At 35.3% G+C, this 18,260-nt stretch overlaps 4 protein-coding genes across 4 annotated transcripts; 1 reads left to right on the top strand and 3 right to left on the bottom strand.

Annotated features, from left to right (window-relative positions):
• Positions 1–310: 310 nt before the first annotated feature.
• On the top strand, positions 311–6,410 carry LOC115709418 (kinesin-like protein NACK1). The gene is made up of 15 exons (XM_030637518.2): positions 311–617; positions 1,077–1,462; positions 1,569–1,655; positions 1,747–1,847; positions 2,006–2,122; positions 2,205–2,286; positions 2,379–2,446; positions 2,549–2,608; positions 2,695–2,819; positions 3,653–3,851; positions 3,945–4,055; positions 4,164–4,256; positions 4,351–5,307; positions 5,393–5,721; positions 5,867–6,410. The coding sequence occupies exons 2-15, from the start codon at positions 1,192–1,194 to the stop codon at positions 6,192–6,194; spliced, it is 2,928 nt and encodes a 975-aa protein (XP_030493378.2). The 5' UTR covers positions 311–617; positions 1,077–1,191; the 3' UTR covers positions 6,195–6,410.
• Positions 6,411–10,059: 3,649 nt separating this feature from the next.
• On the bottom strand, positions 10,060–10,675 carry LOC115709419 (non-specific lipid-transfer protein 2). The gene has a single exon (XM_030637519.2). It carries the CDS (start codon positions 10,555–10,557, stop codon positions 10,276–10,278), a length of 282 nt encoding a protein of 93 aa, XP_030493379.1. The 5' UTR covers positions 10,558–10,675; the 3' UTR covers positions 10,060–10,275.
• A 5,784-nt stretch (positions 10,676–16,459) lies between these two features.
• On the bottom strand, positions 16,460–16,984 carry LOC133036046 (uncharacterized). The gene has a single exon (XM_061112516.1). The coding sequence runs from the start codon at positions 16,982–16,984 to the stop codon at positions 16,460–16,462; it is 525 nt and encodes a 174-aa protein (XP_060968499.1).
• Positions 16,985–17,020: 36 nt separating this feature from the next.
• LOC133036045 (uncharacterized) lies at positions 17,021–17,952 on the bottom strand. The gene is made up of 2 exons (XM_061112515.1): positions 17,411–17,952; positions 17,021–17,345 (listed from the first exon to the last, which is right to left on the bottom strand). Exons 1-2 carry the CDS (start codon positions 17,950–17,952, stop codon positions 17,021–17,023), a joined length of 867 nt encoding a protein of 288 aa, XP_060968498.1.
• Positions 17,953–18,260: the final 308 nt, after the last annotated feature.

Here is an 18,260-nt window from a genome sequence, read left to right as displayed (position 1 = left end):
ATTAGTTGATCAATAAGTTTTAAATTCCATACTTTCTTCTTTCTTTTTGTGCTCATCCGTGCCAAGAAGAATAATGAATGTGGAAAATAAAACCGTTATAACTTGAAATAAGGTCCCGCTTTATTCGGCGATTAACACAAGAAGCTGTCTGTGTATGTATCGTAGATAATAAAATAATAATGAAAAAGACAAATCGGCTTAGTGCCAATCATAAATTATCCCCTATTTTTTATTTTTTTAAGAAGGAAAAGAAAAACTGGAAAAAGAAACTAGCCGTTGGGACCCCGAATTTCAAAATATGTAGGTGAGAGAACCCCCCCTCTCAAAAAAAAAAAAAAAAAAGAAAAACCATAACGCACGGTCCTCACACCCAGTTAGTTTCCACTACTATTACTGTTACTACTGCTTTTCTCCATCTCTATCTTTAAAGCCCTAGAAACTTCAATCCCATCTCTTATCTGCTCCAGATTTTCATAACGCTCCATCTTCTGTTTCTCTCTTAGCTCTCTATCTAGTTCTGATAGAGAAGTTTTATTTTTTGAGCGGTTTGATTTTGATCTCCATCTTTAGCCGAAACTCCGACAAGTTTCTTTGTCGAATTTCGGTTTGTCATTTCTGTAAGTGTCACTTCTTATCTTCTAATCTTTTAAGGTATCTCTAGAAAAGTTTCTAATTTAGGGTTTTTTAAATTAGTTACAGTTGATCCGTTTCCATTCTCACTCTCTGTTTTTCTTTTTCTTTTTTCGTCTGGGATCAGTAGGAATTATCTAATATTTGATCATGGAAATTTGTAAATGGGAGAAGTGTTTTTTCCCCCTTTTATTGCCTTTTTGTACTGACGGATTTTAGTTTACTATTCTTTTTTCTTCTTTTAATTATATTTCTAATTTTGGAGATTCTGTAGATTTTTAGATAGAAAAAAAGTGTAAGAAGAAAAGAGTGTCATTTATTTCTTATATTTTGATTTAGGCTTTACCTTTTGATCGAAGGTATTTAGTTTGCTTATTGATTAACTTACAACTACTTTTCTAAAGTACTGACCCTTGATTAATTGATATAATGTTTTGGTCTGGCAGCTGAAGATATTTTTGTTACCGTTAACTCAGAAAGATATAGTTCTAGTCTTCTCTCCTAAGAGGGGTGTTTCACATTGGTTTTTTCTTGTCTCTGTTAAAATATTCAACCATAAAGATGACAGTCAGGACTCCTGGAACACCCTCTTCCAAAATTGATAGGGCCCCTGGAACACCCTCTTCCAAAATTGATAGGACCCCAGTTTCAACCCCAGGTGGGCCAAGGGCCAAGGAAGAGAAGATTGTGGTTACTGTAAGGTTGAGGCCCTTAAGTAAGAGAGAGCAATTAGCCAAAGACCAAGTAGCATGGGAATGTATTGATGATAACACCATTGTTTATAAGCCAACATTTCAGGACCGTTCAGCTCAACCAGCCACATTTACATTTGGTACAAAGTCCAATCTGTATTTGTTACTTTTTCAATAGAATGGGTTGTGTTTTGTTTTCTATTAATGAGATTCTACCTTATAATTTATTCTTTCTTGTTAATGCAGATAAAGTTTTTGGTCCCTCTAGTTTAACAGAAACTGTATATGATGGAGTCAAAAATGTTGCATTGTCTGCATTAATGGGCATCAATGGTAGTACAGAGCCTTGCAGCCATTCATTTATCTTTGTATTTCTTTTAAAGTATGGCTGGCTCTAAATTTTGATTTGTATCAAATATTGCAGCTACTATATTTGCTTATGGACAAACTAGCAGTGGTAAGACATACACAATGAGAGGAGTAACTGAGAAAGCTGTTAATGACATCTACAACCATATACTAAATGTAAAAAGAACACTTCTGCTTCCATCTTGATATTAATTTCCCAGTTTCTTGTGAACTGGATTATAAATTCTTGATCTTACCTTTTACCAGCCTTTTGTAATATTTTTAACAGAAATCATGATATAAAAGCTAATCTTGATTTCTGTCTTCATTTGCAGACTCCAGAAAGGGATTTCAACATTAAAATATCTGGACTTGAAATATATAATGAAAATGTCAGAGATCTGCTAAATACAGATTCTGGTCGAAATCTGAAGCTTCTGGATGATCCAGAGGTAATTTTTTATTCTTTAGTAAATTATTGTGTGAAGTAAGCCATTTAATGGAATTCTTATTATTGTTTTCTACTTGGTGCAGAAAGGTACTGTGGTGGAGAAATTGGTAGAGGAAACTGCAAAAGATGATCAGCATTTGAGACATTTGATCAATATTTGTGAGGGTAAGAAGAGTACAATTAAGAATTGTCATTTTGAATTAATTCTTTATTTCTGGAAGCTTTACTTAACAATGTACATTTTGCATCTTTTGTAGCTCAAAGACAAGTTGGAGAAACTGCTTTAAATGATACCAGCTCACGCTCCCACCAGATAATTAGATTGGTAATTAGACATGAAACGATTTCTTTTGATGCAATGCTGCTGATTTTTTCTCTGAGAAACTAACAAGTTGCTTATTTTACTTGTTTATTTTTCTTTACACAGACCATAGAAAGCACAGTCCGCGAAAATTCAGGTTGTGTAAGGTCTTTTGTTGCAAGTCTGGTAAGCTTTAAATCGAGAGTAGACTTTTTTTTTAATATATATACATATATGTTAGTAGTTATTTATATTTATGTGGATGATTGCAGAACTTTGTAGATTTAGCTGGAAGTGAAAGGGCTTCACAGACACATGCAGATGGTGCGAGGCTCAGGGAAGGTTGCCATATTAATCTCAGCCTGATGACCCTCACAACTGTAATCAGAAAGCTGAGGTTAGAATCTGATAATGAGAACTGATATAAGAGTGATAATCAGAACTGAGAGAATTACACCCCTATGTGCAATAACCTGATTTACTGATCTGAAACATTGACTAACTATACTGTCATAGATTGGTGCATATATGTGTAAAAGTCATCCAAACCACCCAAGCTAAATCTTTTATTCATAATAATTAGCTTTCAATAATAATACATATCATAAGTTCCCAAAACCGAAAGAATAATAATCATAATATACAAAGACGGATGTTGTTTTTTTTTTTGTCTGATGGAACAACAGTTCAAGTCGGAAATTGTTTAAAGAATGGAATTTCCTATATATGGTTTTTAGTTGGAGGTAATGAAATTGAATGGAATGAAAAAAAAATAATTTTTATTTCATTCATTTGTTTAGTTGCATTTTAAAGTATTGGAATATCATTTCAATCCAATAGAATGACTATTCCATTTTGAAATAAAAGGAAAAACCATTCTAATGCAAGATAAGAAAAAAATTTAATAAAGGTATTATCAATATTTTTTATGCATTTTCAATTTTATTTTATTCCTATTCTCATTTTCATTCTTATTCTTATGTTTTCATTCCTTCCAACCAAACGCTAGTCTTTGAAACCTAGTCCATTCACCCACACTTGTCAAGTCGATTCTTCTGTGTGAAATCCTAGTCCATTCACCCACACTTGTCAAGTCGACAAGTCTGTCTAACTTTAGTATTAAGTGCCTCATCTTATAACATTAATGTTGGTTTATTATGAAACCTAATTTTCTATGTACAAGGAAAATAAATTCATCTCTTCACATTGGTTAATTATTTTGGTGTGCAGTGTAGGAAAAAGAAGTGGTCACGTACCCTACAGAGACTCAAAGCTTACTCGCATATTGCAACATTCACTTGGTGGAAATGCACGCACTGCCATTATTTGCACATTGAGTCCAGCACTGACCCATGTTGAACAATCTCGAAACACTCTCTTGTTTGCCTCCCGTGCAAAGGAAGTAACTAATAATGCCCAAGTCAACATGGTATGGTATCCATTAGTTTTTCCCTCTTTTTCTTTAGGAGACTTTTGTTTATACAAATTAATTATTTCTTATATCTATGTTTGTTATTTTTAGGTTGTCTCAGACAAACAACTAGTAAGACATCTACAGAAGGAAGTTGCAAGACTAGAAGCAGAGTTGCGAACACCTGATCCAGCAAGAGAGAAAGATATGAAAATCCAACAGGCACAATTCCAGATACTCTCTCTCTCTTTCTTGATTTGTTTTTTTATTATTGGTATGGACTCTAGATTTTAATAATATTAATTATGTGATTGATTATTTTATTCATAGATGGAAATGGAAATTGAAGAACTGAGACGTCAAAGAGATCTTGCTCAATCACAAGTAGATGAACTGCGCAAAAAACTAGATGACGACCAGCAGGTTTCTCTCTCATTCTCTCACACACGCTCACACTCATGTAGCTTATATATATATCATCAACTAGGCCAATCATGTTATAACATTCTTACTTCAGGGCTCAACTCTAATTGAATCACCTCCCACCTCCGTGAAGAAGTGTCTTTCCTACTCTGAGGCATTCTCAAGAAAATCTGATTCCAAGGTTCTAGGCCGTGTTGATAAAGCAAGAAGTACAATGTTAAGGCAGTCTGTGAGGCAATCGTCCGCTGCTCCTTTCACACTAATGCATGAGATTCGCAAACTTGAACATCTTCAAGAAGCACTTGGAGAAGAGGCAAATCGAGCTTTGGAAGTACTACAGAAGGAGGTTGCTTGTCATAGGCTTGGAAATCAAGATGCAGCTGAAACGATTGCTAAGCTTCAAGCCGAAATTCGTGAAATGCGTTCTGTTCGATCAGCCCCAAGAGAAGTTGATGTTGGAAATGTTATTGCTACTAACAAGAGTGTAAGTGCTAATCTCAAGGATGAAATCACTAGACTTCATTCACAGGGAAGCACTATTGCGGACCTTGAGGAGCAGCTTGAAAATGTTCAGAAGTCTATTGACAAATTGGTGATGTCTCTACCTAATAATTTTCAGCAGCCTAACTTTGATCCGTCCCCAAAGACTAATAAGGAGTTTAAAAAGAAAAAGTTACTTCCTTTGTCTTCTAGTAATGCCGTTAACCGTCAAACCTTCATAAGATCCCCCTGCTCACCTCTATCGACCTCTGAGCAAGTTTTTGAGCCTGAGATTGAAAACAGATATCCTGAAAATGATGATAATCTGTCCATTGATACTCTTCCAGAGTCCGAGAAGGAGACTCCCACAAAGAGTGAAGGAGGAGATATTTCATCAAAAGAAAACACTCCAGGCGGGTATCGACGTTCTAGTTCTGTTAACATGAAGAAAATGCAGAAGATGTTCCAAAATGCAGCAGAAGAGAATGTAAGAAGTATTAGAGCGTATGTAACTGAACTGAAAGAAAGAGTAGCCAAGTTGCAATACCAAAAGCAGCTACTTGTTTGCCAGGTACATTTAGAGAATGACCGAATTGTTTTTCATCAAATTCTGAGATCCCTCCCTTTTGCTTATTTTCATCTTGAAATGCCCATAGGTTTTGGAGCTGGAAGCAAATGAAGCAGCTGGTTACAGCATAGAGGATGATGAGAACGAATGTGAGCCAGGGATGCCTCAGGTTTCCTGGCAAATTACATTCAAGGAGCAAAGGCAACAGATTATTGAGCTCTGGGACATGTGTTTTGTCTCCATTATTCATAGAACACAGTTTTATTTGCTTTTCAAGGGAGACCCAGCTGATCAAATCTACATGGAAGTAGAGCTTAGACGTTTAACATGGCTACAACAGCACCTGACACAGATGGGAAATGCAAGCCCTGCTCCTGGCCCTGGGGGAGAAGACGCCACAGTCTCCTTTTCATCAAGGTTCTATATTCATCCCATTTCCTTTATCATCCATAATCATAATAATGTGCCATAAATAACTATACTATTAATCATAGGAGTTTTCAAATCAAGATTATTGAAAAGATTTGTGTGTTGTTTGTTGTGTGTGTGTGTGTGTGTGCAGCATTAGAGCAATACGACGTGAAAGAGAGTTCCTTGCAAAAAGGTTGACTTCACGCTTGACCGCGGAGGAGAGAGACATGCTGTACATGAAATGGGATGTACCTCTTGAAGGAAAGCAGAGGAAAATTCAATTTGTTAATAAACTTTGGACAGATCCTCATGATGCTAAGCACGTTCAGGAGAGTGCTGAAATAGTTGCAAAGCTTGTTGGCTTTTGTGAAGGAGGCAATCTCTCTAGGGAGATGTTTCAACTCAATTTTGCTCTTCCTGGTGATAAGAGGCCTTGGCTTATGGGGTGGAACCAACTTTCCAATCTTCTTCATTTGTAGTCTCTTTCTATTTTATTCATTTTTTGTTGTAATTAATTTCGTTATTTATTTATCTATTCTATGTAAATGGTGAATTTTGGAGTTTCCTCCAAAATCTCATCTCCATAGTGTATGTGATTGATAACTGGGGATGCTTTTGTAATTGATAAACCAATTCAATTAGTTGAATTCCAACTGCCACCTTGAATAACTGCGGATGCTTTTGTGATTGCTAAATGTGTTCTTCTCGTTTGACATTGTTAAGTTGATTTATAACTTATAGATATGTCACATTTCCACTTCACGAAGTACTTTCTCTCTAAGAAAATGTTGATTTGTAACTTTTAGATACGTCACATTTCTACTTCATCTTGAAGTCTCAAAAAATGATATTCCACTTCCACATGCTACGCAATGACGATGGCACTAAGTAGTTTAGTTGATTGGTTGTTGTAAATCTTTTAACAAATGTGTCAATATTGTGCTTTGCTGCTCCATACTTTGCAGCACCATCAAATTGTTCTTGTTCCAATCTTCTTCTACTTATTCCCTTAGATTTCTTATTGTTTTTAGCGCATGAGATTTTCCTTTCAAAGAAATCCAAAGATACTTGAATAGGTCATTCATAATTGTCACCGTGTAGCATTCCACTTATTCAAGATTGAATGACTTATCCAAAGACAATTATAACATTTGAAAATCTTTTGTTTATTTGTCCAATTATTCTTATCATAATTCTTTTCAGCTTCCCTGATTGAGAGCTTTAATGTTGTTGTTTATATGACTTCTCAATACTTTCGGTCGCTCGGGCCTCTTTTTTGTTTTGTTGCTGAAGAGTACTTGATCTTCTTCACTTTTTAGTGAAACTCTTGTCATATGCTTAGATAAAGATTCTCGACCAACCAGTAAGTTGTCAAACTCGACGAGAGAAAGGTTATGTTGGGCGGCCTTGTACTGCACCAACAAAACTTATTTATTTTATTCTTATTTCTAGCATTTTAGAAATGGGCTCCAAAATAGAAATCTCACGACAATGAGATTTTACTTTGTGAAAAATATTATTCGATTGAGTAATTGAAATAGTATCACAAGTTTTTCACTTCAACGTAGCTTTTTTTTTTCCTCCTTATCTCTTTAACATTATTGGTCTTAAGTTTCCCTTCTGCATTATTGGTCTTAAGTTTCCCTTTTTGCATGAAATTAAATGAATGGTGTATTAAAAAAGAGTGGTTGATTTGTTATTTATCTTTATTATTATTAGTAAGGGAATTACCTTACATATTATTTTTTTAAATTTACGGTTTGGGTTTCTAAAGTGGTTGCAACGCTAATTGCAATAGAGATTTTTGTACGATTTTTTGTTGCAATTTAAGTTGCAACGCTAGTTGCAATATGAGTTTTTATGTAGAACTTCGTAAAAATGCAAGAAAAACTGTTTTGAAGTGTAAAAATAAAAAAATCCCTTATTATTATTATTATAGATAGATAGATAATAATCTTGACTATGTTGTATTTTAAATATTCAGTTAAATAGAAAAGGAAAATTTACATCTAGATACTTTTTATTATAAATAATTATTAATATATGATGTATAGTTTAATGTACTCAAAATTTTAAATTAAATAACTTAATAATCAATATTTAAAATTTAATTACTATTTTATTGTTCCCATTTATTTGTTAATATGTTGTATAATTACTTCTCATTTTATACATTAAATTTATTTTCATATTTACATTTTTGTTCTTCAACGTAATAGCATTTAAATCTTTATCTTTTTTTACGATGATAATTACTTATATATTAAGTGGTATGGTACCTAAATATATATTTTGTTTTGAATTTTAATTTATAATCTTAATGGTAGATAAATGTATTTTTTTTTTTAATTTGTATGCTTTTATTACAGAAAGTATAGCCATTGGTAACCTACTTACAAATATAGTATAAATTAATTAATCTAAAGTAAAATTAATACTTTTTGGTATCCAATTAAAATAAAAATGATACCATATGATTTCTATATAAAAATTATTAATTTATACTTGATAGTATATAAATTAAAATAATAACTTGTGTAAAAAAAATTAAAATAATAACTTTTAACGACTATCTAAACGCTTAGGTAACCTACTAATTGGTATCTAAATATACACACATAAAATAATTAGTATCCACTTCGAATTAAATACTAGTTAGTAGTAAAGGTATATATAATGTATGTATATTATGCTTAAAAAATATCTGTAAGCAATTACAATTAAAAATTAGTTGTATATAATGTAATAATTGAGTGAAAAAAAGTATTAAATTTCAATAAAGTATTATAAAAATAAAAGTATGATTAATGTTAAAAAAAATTATGAAATAATATCTCAAATCATTATTTTTCTCGGTGTCTTTTTTGTTTGCTATTAAAGTTTTTTTTTTTTTAAAAAAAGAATCACCATATCAATAAAATATATAAAAGGAAAAATCTATAATAATAATGTATAAAAAATTTAATGAGTAAATTTATTTAAAGAAAGTTGTAATGATTGTAATAAATAAATTTAAAAAAAGTTTATCTTCTTTTATTACATAAATTATATTGGTCATATATAATAATTATTGTTAGATGTTGAGTTTGGGTATATTATTTTTTCTCTAACAAAATTAATATTGTTGATCCTTTTTAGTATAGATGTGTAAACTTAAAAAAAATAATAAAAAACTTCAATTGGATCGGCTCTACAAATTCTTACTTTAATGTGTTTGCCTCACATTAGTACCCCTCTTCATCAATACTTGAGAAACTTTAAAGATGAATGACATTGAGTTGATTGGTTGGACTTTTAAAAACGGTTTTGGACATTTAGAGCTCCAAAAGGATTTCTATGGCTGGTTGGTTAATTATTAGAGAGTCTCATATTGATAAGGTATTGAAAGATAATAGAATATATAAGAGGAATGAGCTACTCCTTCCATGACCAATTAAGTTTGAGATGGAACTTTATTCATCTTATCTCGAATTCTAACATGGTATCAGAACAAAAAAAAAAAAAAAAAATCTCCGGCGACTATCCAGGCCAGGTTAAAAAAAAAGAGCCACAAAAAAAAAAAAAAAAAATTGATCCAAGAGCCAAAAGTCAAAAAATGCTATTTATGATTCGGGGATAGTGGGCTAAAAAAAAAGAGCCACTAAAAATCCAAAAATACTGATTCAAAAAGTAGAGTAAAAGAGCCACTTGTGATCAGGGATAGTAAGCCAAAAAAGAGCCACTTATGATCGAGTTGTCTAAGATGGTATGCAAATAAAATAGCTACCATCTTGAGGGGATATTAGAGAGTCTCACATTACAAATGTGTGGAAAAATAATAGAATATATAAGAGGAATGATATACTCCTTCCATAGCCAATTGATTTTGAAATAGAACGTCATTCATTTTATTCCATATTCTAACACTAATTAGTAAATTTTAATTTTTAGCTTTTTAAAAAAAATCCTTTAACCGTTGCCATTTTTAGGAAATTATGACAATGTATCATAACTATTTTTGGAGTAAAATTATAAAATTACGATCGGAAGAGTGTGTGAGGTAGTGCCAATGCAATTATGCACGTGTCCTTCGTTTTCCAGAGCTACTACACCTGATTGCTTTTATTGGACGAATTCTTGCTTATGTTATTATTGTCATATAAGCAAGAATCAAATCTTAAAATGAAAAGAAATTATTTAATTCATGACCTTTTTCTAAATGATAGTTAAGCAATGACTATTAGTGAATAGAGAACTAAGTCATGTGGACATGATCCAACATTTCTTATAAATATATTATATATAATCCATCCGCAACAAACTACTATCTTTTACAAACACACCAATGAAGAAGAGAAAAAAAACTGAACAAGACATCTGAACGAGTCCCCAACATATTATTTCTCATCACAACTAAGTGCATTAGCCATAGCAACAGACATATAAAAAAGACACCAAAAAACACACAAAGTTAAGCTAGCATTATCCATATATGAGAGAGAGAGAGAGAGAGAGAGAGAGAGAGAGAGAGAGAGAGAGAGACAGAGAGAGAGAGGCTCTTGAAGGAGTAATAATTTGAGTTTAGCACTTGGGATAGGGAGTTTTGCAGGTGTTGGCAACTTTCCTGGCATTAGGTGAGTCCACGAACTTCTTAAGGTTTGGATTCTTAAGGTATGCGCAGAGGCAGGGCTTTTGCTCCTTAATCTTACTGCAGCAAAGCTGAGATGGCGGAGTTGATGAGGTAATCGCGCTCACGCATGCGCTGAGCTGCACCGGGCTGCAAGTTACAGCCATTGTGACTTGTGGTTTGGCTACCAGAAGCACCAGTACAGTGCATACCATCATAAGGTATGCTGCCTTCATTTTCTCTTATAAGTTAAGAGAAAGAGAGAATGTGAGATTGTGTGTGTGAATAAGAAAGTGAGTGATGAGTGAGGGAGAAGGGGAAGAGTTAATGAGTGCTGCATTTGGACTTGGAATTCCATCTCAATTTATAGAAGGGTGATGCAGATTGATATGATATTGCTTTTATTATTCGATACTTTAACTGTTAAAAGCTATTGATTTGGTTTAATTACATGAATTAAAAAGGAAAGTGAGAAAAATGAAAAAGGTTTGGATAAGGGCCACAACTTTAGACTGGGATTGTTTATTTATTTTTTTTAAAAAAATTGATTTCAGTAGTGAAGCATGCCAGTAACCGCATGATTCAATGATAAATCAACATAGGTTTTTAGTATTTAATAATTTTTTTCTTTTTTAAAAAATGAAATTCAATAAAGTAGGCTGCTGTTTTTACAAATTGAGAGAAAAGGTATTTTGGTGAGGGATGGATGTATCAACTTAAAACTAATTGATATTAAGTGAAGTAGTTCAATCTTTATATTAAGTTATAATGTTCCCATACATTTTCGATGTGCAATTATCAGAAACTTTTATTAGTTTGATACCATTTCATAAATTCAAATAGAAAGTATTTTGATAGAAAATAAACGTTCCAACTTAAAACTCATTGTTACTAAGTGGAGTAGTTCAATCTCTATATTAAAGCTATAATGTTTCTCATACATTTTTAATGTGGGATTATTTCTATAGCTCTTTACTCTTTGTTTGGAGTTTAATTTTGTTTGAGCAAGACCAAAATTTGTAAACATATGCATCGAAAATAGTATTGTTTAAAGTGGAATAAAAAAGGGAAATTTGATATATTATGCTAAAAAATGATAAATGTTGTTTAATTGTACCCAAAATTTACACATAGTAAAAATATGCTAATTTTTCAATTTTCTTCCAAAATTATCCCCATCCTTTCACTTTCCCCCCATTCTCTCTAACAGGCCTCTCTCTCTCTCTCTCTCTCTCTCTCTCTCTCTCTCTCTCTCTCTCTCTCTCCATTCGAACATCACCGTCGAATCCACTCCCTCCATTCGAACCAGCACCCACGTCCCCCTCCGTTTGAAGCAAAACCCTCCCCCTTCAGCTACATTTGAACCACAACCCACCCACGAACTCACCCACCCCCTCGATTGGAACCAGACAACCCACGAACCACCCACCCCTTCCATTCGAACCAGACGACCCACGAACCCCCCTAACCCCTCCGTCGAACCCACCAACCCCACTCGCACTGTCGAACCAGCACCGTCGAACCCACCCACCGCACTCGCACCAGTCTCGGGGCACCGTCCCCGCCACTGCCACCATCCCAATCGACTAAAAGAGGTATTTTTTTTTTTTTAAATTTATCTTAGAAATATGCCTAAATTTGTGGATAAATCTGTGGTTAAACTGAAATTGTTATTTAGTATGTGTTTTTTTGTGATAAATTGTGCAAGAAAAATTTGGGGAAATTATGGGTTTCGTGTTTTTTGCGACATTATGCGATTTGTATGCGATATTGTGCGATTTTTACTTAGGTTTATGCATTTTGGGTATCTTTTTGCAATTTTTAAGCGATTATGTGCGATGTTTGAGCGATATATGGGATATGGAATAGGTTGTGCAATTTTAGCAATATTATGCGATTACTGTGCGATGTTTGTGTGATTTTACCTGACAGGATCTTGACATGTTTAGCTGTTGTGTTGTACATTTTTTAGCGATATTAATGTGCGATATTTGTGCGATTCTAATTGACAATGGCCTATTTTTTTTGCTGTCTTTATGCGATGTTTGTGCGACTGTTGTGCGATATTTACGATATCTGCATATCTTTATGCGACTTATGTGTGATTATTATGCGATATAATCTTATTAATCTTTTTAAATGCAGATGGCTCCAGAACTTATTCTCCTATTGTTAGAGCACTTTCCATGGCGTATAACCTACAGAGGGAACGGGTACTTTGCTTCAGTAAAGGCTAAATTTGAAGCTTTTAACTTGACTCAGAAGGTGAAGGAGACGTCCTTTGGAGTTTTTTGGAATGCCAGTGAATTGAAATTCAGTGGGGTTATTGTCCATCAATTGTTACTAAGGAAGAAGAAAGTGAGTGAGGCCAAAAATGATGAAGTGTGGTTTTACGTGGGTAAAACCAAAGCTAGATTTGGGCGATCTGAGTTCGGTTTGATCACAAGCCTTAAGATGAGCGGTGGTCCTTCGTCAGAAGAATTGACTACACCATGTGATTCTGATCGAATTTTGCGAGATCTCAACAATTCAAAAAGGGTGACCTTTAAAACCCTTTGGCTAGCTTTTGAGGCATGCGATTTTGCAGACGATGTATACAAGCTGGGGTTTTGTGCATTTGTGGAAGGTGTTCTGCTGTCACGGGCCGAGGGTGTGTATATCTGGACAAATATGCTGAAGTTGGTATAAAATGAAGACAACTTCTTCGAGTATCCTTAGGGCCTTCTTTCTTATCAAAAGTTGTTGTCTTCCACAACTAAGAATATGCAACAACATAGGAAAAACTACATGGATAAGGTGTCGAGTAAGAATGATAAGACCAAGAAGAAACACAAGAAGGAGAAAAAGGTTACTCAACCAGAAGCGAAGTACAATGTGTACGGATATGCACCTGCCCTTCAATATTGGGCATTTGAGGTCATGCAAGTTTTCGGGAAGAAGTATGGCCAGTGCAAAGGGACTCGATTCCCTTGAATGTTGAACTGGAGTACCCCCGACTCAGTCACGAAACACGATGTGAAGCAACCTGATGTGGCTGTACTGTTTGAGAAAAGGGTGTGTGAATCTTTGTCTATTTTTGCTGTCTATTTTTGCTATAAGTGTTATCTGTGTTTATGTGCGATATGGTGCGACATTTGTGCGATTTTTGTGCGATTTACTTTACAGTACATTTTAAATGTTCAGTTGTGTAGTATATTTTCTGGCAATTTTATGAGGTTGTTGTGCGATTTTATGCGATGTACTTGGCAGTCTCTTATAAATTTATTTTGGCGATATTATGCGATAACTATGAGATATTGGTGCGATTTTAAATGACTGATATGTGTAATAGATTTTTGGCGATATAGTGCGATTACCATGCGATATTTGTGCGATTTCTATGCGTAATTTTTTGCGAGTTTTTGCAATTTTCGCGCGACATGATTGCGATATTGATGGCATGTTCACTTTTTGCAGATGGTTATTCTTCAAATATTGTATCCTCGGAATCGGGAGGTTGATTATTGGAAGACCAATTGTGAGGGTGAGGTCTCCACGGTGGAAATGGGCTTAGATGAGGTCGAAGAAACACAAGCTGGGGAGCATGATTTGACTGCATTCGAGACCTAAGCAAAACGGGTGGCGAATTATGTTCAAAGTGTAAATATTATTCCACCATCCTCACCCAAAACTACACTAGACCCCTCCACATCTGCAACTGTGCCCCAACCCCTGCCACTGTTCCGCCAACCTCTGCTGGAGCCAATGACTCCGACTACCACTTGTTGGCAAAGAGATTGGAGAAGGTTGAAGCACAACAACTTGCCATTCTCACTGCACAGCCCAAGATGAAGGCTGACTTCAAGAGAAGTCAGAAAGAGATGAAGAATCTTATCATGGATCAAATTGCGACCGTGATAAATTTGTTACAAAAGCAGCCTTCGGAGCCGACACAACCATCAGGGCTGGCACATCAATCATCACCAGCACATCCATCAGACCCGGCAGAGCCTTTATAGACGATACATCCATCACCGGCGAGAGATGATTATGATGAGGATGATGTCTATCCAGAAGATTGGGAACCCAACGTAGATGAGGTTCCTTCTACTCCTAGAAACGCCATTGTGATTGCCCTGGGTGATACAAAATCTCAGGATGTGGAAGAGTTGAATGGGCCACCTACTCGGGTGGACTTCTCCAGGGTTAGGAGAAAACAGAAGCCGGTTTTCTTGAAGGACTACACAGCGGGGAAGAAGAAACAACGACATGGGCTAGTTGAAGTAGACACTGTGAAACCGGCAGACTTGCGGCTGTTAAAATTTTTCCAAAAGTGGATCACTTACGCGAGGGACAACCACCGTCCTAGGCATGTTCACACTGGCCTAGCCAATCGATCTTGGTTCGTCAATCTGATGGTGCAGGGAGAATGGCTCGACGATGCTGTAAGTTATTTCTTAACAGAATAAATTTATTGTGCTTTTAAATTTATGTGCGAGTTTAATGCGATTTATATGCGATATTGTCAACATTATGCGATTTTGTGCGACTTATATCCCATTTTATGCAATTTATTCACTTCTTTTATTATGTATTATTTGTGCGACTTAAGTATGATTTATATGCGATTTTTGTGCGATTAATGAAATAGTTTTTTTTTTATTTCTCTTGTGCGATTTCATGCGATTATTGTGCGACATATGTGCGATATATCTCTAACTTTTTTCTTTTGAAACACAGCAAATTGATGCCATGGCGCACTTATTGAGAAGAAGACGGAACCTCTATCCAGAAGTGTACACTCAAAAAGGTGTAGTTTTGGACACATCTGCTCCACAGATATTCTCCATGTATTAGAATTATTATGAAGGTGACAAGAGCAAGATGAAATGGGATGAGACCGTTATGAATTATGTGCTGGGGATAGAGCACAGACACTTTCCGTGTTGGGAGAACCAGGATTACATCTACTTTGTGTTGAGCCTTCCCAAAGAGCACAACTAGGTGGCAGTTGAGGTGGATATTGATAACTGGGTGATTATTGTATATGATTGTGATATCGGTGCCACCAGTGACCAGAACATGGAGTCATATTTGAAGCCTTATGGCGAGCTATTTGCAAATCTAATTCGAGCTAGTAGTTATTTTGAACTGAACAATTATGTACTTCCGGTTGATTGCGGTGATCTCAGCCAGCTCCTACCACTACATTATAGAAGAGCTACCTATGAGGCTGTACCACAAACATATACAAGGTAAATCTCTGTTTTTTTTTTTAATTTATGTAATTTATTTAATTTTGCACTCCATTATGAATTACATAACTTAATTGTTGCTAATATTTGCTAATTTTTTAATTGGTAGTGGCGATTGTGGAATGTTTGCCATGGAGTACATTGAGCACTGCATGTTTAACCGTTCATTTGAGCATGTTAATGATGATAACATGCTCACCTTTAGGCATAGGTGGTGTGTGGACTTATTTTACAAGGACTTAACATGGTAGTTTTTGTAACGTTATTTATATATACACATAGTCTTTTGTAATTATATTATATAATATTGTGAAATGTTCAATCGCTCAAATGTCGTACCTATATCTCATAGACATCACAAATAATTTAACAGTTGTAATAATAACTTGCAGAAAAAGATAATTAACTCGCTAAAAATGTCGCAAATATATCGCATAAATATCGTACAAATTAGACAACATAGAATATTCGGTATGTCACCAGTAAAATCGCCAAATGTCGCACAGAAATCGGATCGGCATCGCAAATAAAAAATAAAAATGGTGCAACAAATTCGCACAGAGTCTCATACATATCGCATAAAAATTGCACAAAACAGCAGTTATGAAATATGAAATAAAATCGCACATGAATCGCATAAATGTCGCACAAAGTCACAGACACATTAAAAATGTCCATGCATATTGTTAAATATTCAAGCTATAGTCCTGTTAAATAACAACCAACAATATAACACATATGCATCTAAATATTAGAGAAATAATTCAAACTCGAGCTTTGCATGTAGCTTTGTTGTCCCCTGCACCGTGACATAGCGAACAATGACGAGGTTCCACTACCACCTCACCACTAGACGGTCGACACTTCGTCGGTCTTCTACCTGCAGTGCTCTTCCTAGGTCGACCTACTTGTTTTTCTCCACTGGTACCCCGATTCTTATGTTCTTGATGTGTTCCGGTAGTACCCACTCATCCTCCTCGCCAACAATATTAATTGTGGCATCGTAGATCTTCTTCCACGTTTCTTTTCTGTAATATGGAGAGCAAAGTGCGTACACGCTCACATTCTGACTAACTGCTGCGACACATGCATGGGGACAAGGGATTTTGAGTGTTTGGAAAAGTCCACAAGTGCATGCTCTCTCCACTAAGTTCACATCACGACCTCTCTCACCTTGAGGACTCGTACCAATGTTAAACAATTGGGCACCATTACGAAGGACACTCCTGAACATACCATCTTTGTGTTGATTTTTTAAATCATTTTCAAAAGTAGTAGCCAAAGGAGTAGCGCACTTCCTAGCCTTTTCGAGACGAGAAGCAAACCAATTTTGAAGTGTGAACTTGATGAAGTCAACCAAAATAGTTACTGGATATTTTCTGAATTCTTCTGTCACCTTGTTGAAGCTTTCGGTAGCGTTGCTTGTCATTATGTTTTACCGATCGCCTGGACAATAAGGAGGAGCCTACTTTTCAAACCCTATTTGCTCGACGTATGTAGCAATGGTAGGGTCCATCTGTTTCAGCACCTCAAAATGTCTATCACATTCTGTCTTGTTCCATGCGTAAGCTACAAGCCATATCAGCTGGTTGCATATATCAGTCTTCAACGTGTGAACGACATTCATAGTAATATGCTTGAAGCATGCACAGTGGCATGCTTCTGGGAAAACAACCTCAATAGCATGTTCAATGCTTTGATGCCTATTCGATATGAACATAAGATTTTCAACCTCACCAATGGATTCCTTTAACTTTTGCAAGAAATACTTCCAAGAGTCACGATTCTCACTGTAACAGTTGCAAAGGCTACCGAAAACAATTGGTTGTTTGCATCGTACACAACAGAAACTAACAGTGTTCCTCCATACTTTATCTTCAAGAATGTTCCATCAATACTAATCACAGGATGACAAAACTTAAATCCCCTCCTACAAGCATCGAGTGACCAGAAACAGTACTTGAACCGGTCATCCTCGCTGACAATGTCAGTAATAGTACCCAGGTTCTTCTGTTCTAGCATGTAGAAGAAACCATATAACTTCGTATAAGATTCTGTTGGAGTACCACTCTTGTACATAAATGCCTTTTCTCTACACCTCCAAGCTTTTTCATAACTCATCTTGATGCCATATTCATCAAACATATCCCTCTGTATGTCTTTTGCCTTGTATTTTGATCCATCTGATGTGGACTTGTTCTTAATAATGTGACCAATAACCCACGTTGCTTCTTGACAGTGATCAAAATGTCTAGAATCCAAGTTACATGTGTGTTCGTTATGAAACACAGTAACCTCAAACATGTCACAAAGTGCCTTCTTCTTCCCCCTTAATCTCCATTTACAATTTTCATTACAAGTAACATGAAACACATCAGTGCCAGACTTACTTACCATCCACTCAAAATTATTTTCAGTGCATACCTTCCCACTACATTCTTCAATTATTCCTTGTTTTTGTACAACTTGCCAAGATATATCTCCCCTGAAGGCGTACCACTAAGAGATGTTGTATACACATTATTTTCCTCTATGTCTTCCCTTATCCACATAAGAGGTTTGAATTTAGTAGAAACTTCAAATTCAGATACAAGAGTACTATTAGAAGGACCTGGCTGACTGCTACTAGTTCCTGGTGTTTGGTGATTCTCACTACTGGGGGGTCTTCTTTGTCGCTCTACTTGGTTGCTTGGAGTTAGTTCCAT

Source organism: Cannabis sativa, chromosome 3 (genome assembly GCF_029168945.1).
Source record: "Cannabis sativa cultivar Pink pepper isolate KNU-18-1 chromosome 3, ASM2916894v1, whole genome shotgun sequence".
In the NCBI taxonomy this organism is placed as follows: Eukaryota; Viridiplantae; Streptophyta; class Magnoliopsida; order Rosales; family Cannabaceae; genus Cannabis; species Cannabis sativa.
Note: the sequence above shows the minus strand (reverse complement) of the source record. Positions and strands in the feature narration are given on the sequence as shown.

Bases quoted from the DNA above. Each gene is read 5' to 3' on its own strand.
- LOC133036046 (XM_061112516.1), bottom strand. From the start codon at position 16,984: ATGACAAGCAACGCTACCGAAAGCTTCAACAAGGTGACAGAAGAATTC.
- LOC115709419 (XM_030637519.2), bottom strand. From the start codon at position 10,557: ATGAAGGCAGCATACCTTATGATGGTATGCACTGTACTGGTGCTTCTG.
- LOC115709418 (XM_030637518.2), top strand. From the start codon at position 1,192: ATGACAGTCAGGACTCCTGGAACACCCTCTTCCAAAATTGATAGGGCC. The intron at 3,852-3,944 runs GTATGGTATCCA...TGTTATTTTTAG, and splicing joins ATAATGCCCAAGTCAACATG to GTTGTCTCAGACAAACAACT. The intron at 4,257-4,350 runs GTTTCTCTCTCA...TTCTTACTTCAG, and splicing joins AACTAGATGACGACCAGCAG to GGCTCAACTCTAATTGAATC.
- LOC133036045 (XM_061112515.1), bottom strand. From the start codon at position 17,952: ATGGTAAGTAAGTCTGGCACTGATGTGTTTCATGTTACTTGTAATGAA. The intron at 17,346-17,410 runs GTTAGTTTCTGT...CAACTGTTACAG, and splicing joins ATAAAGTATGGAGGAACACT to TGAGAATCGTGACTCTTGGA.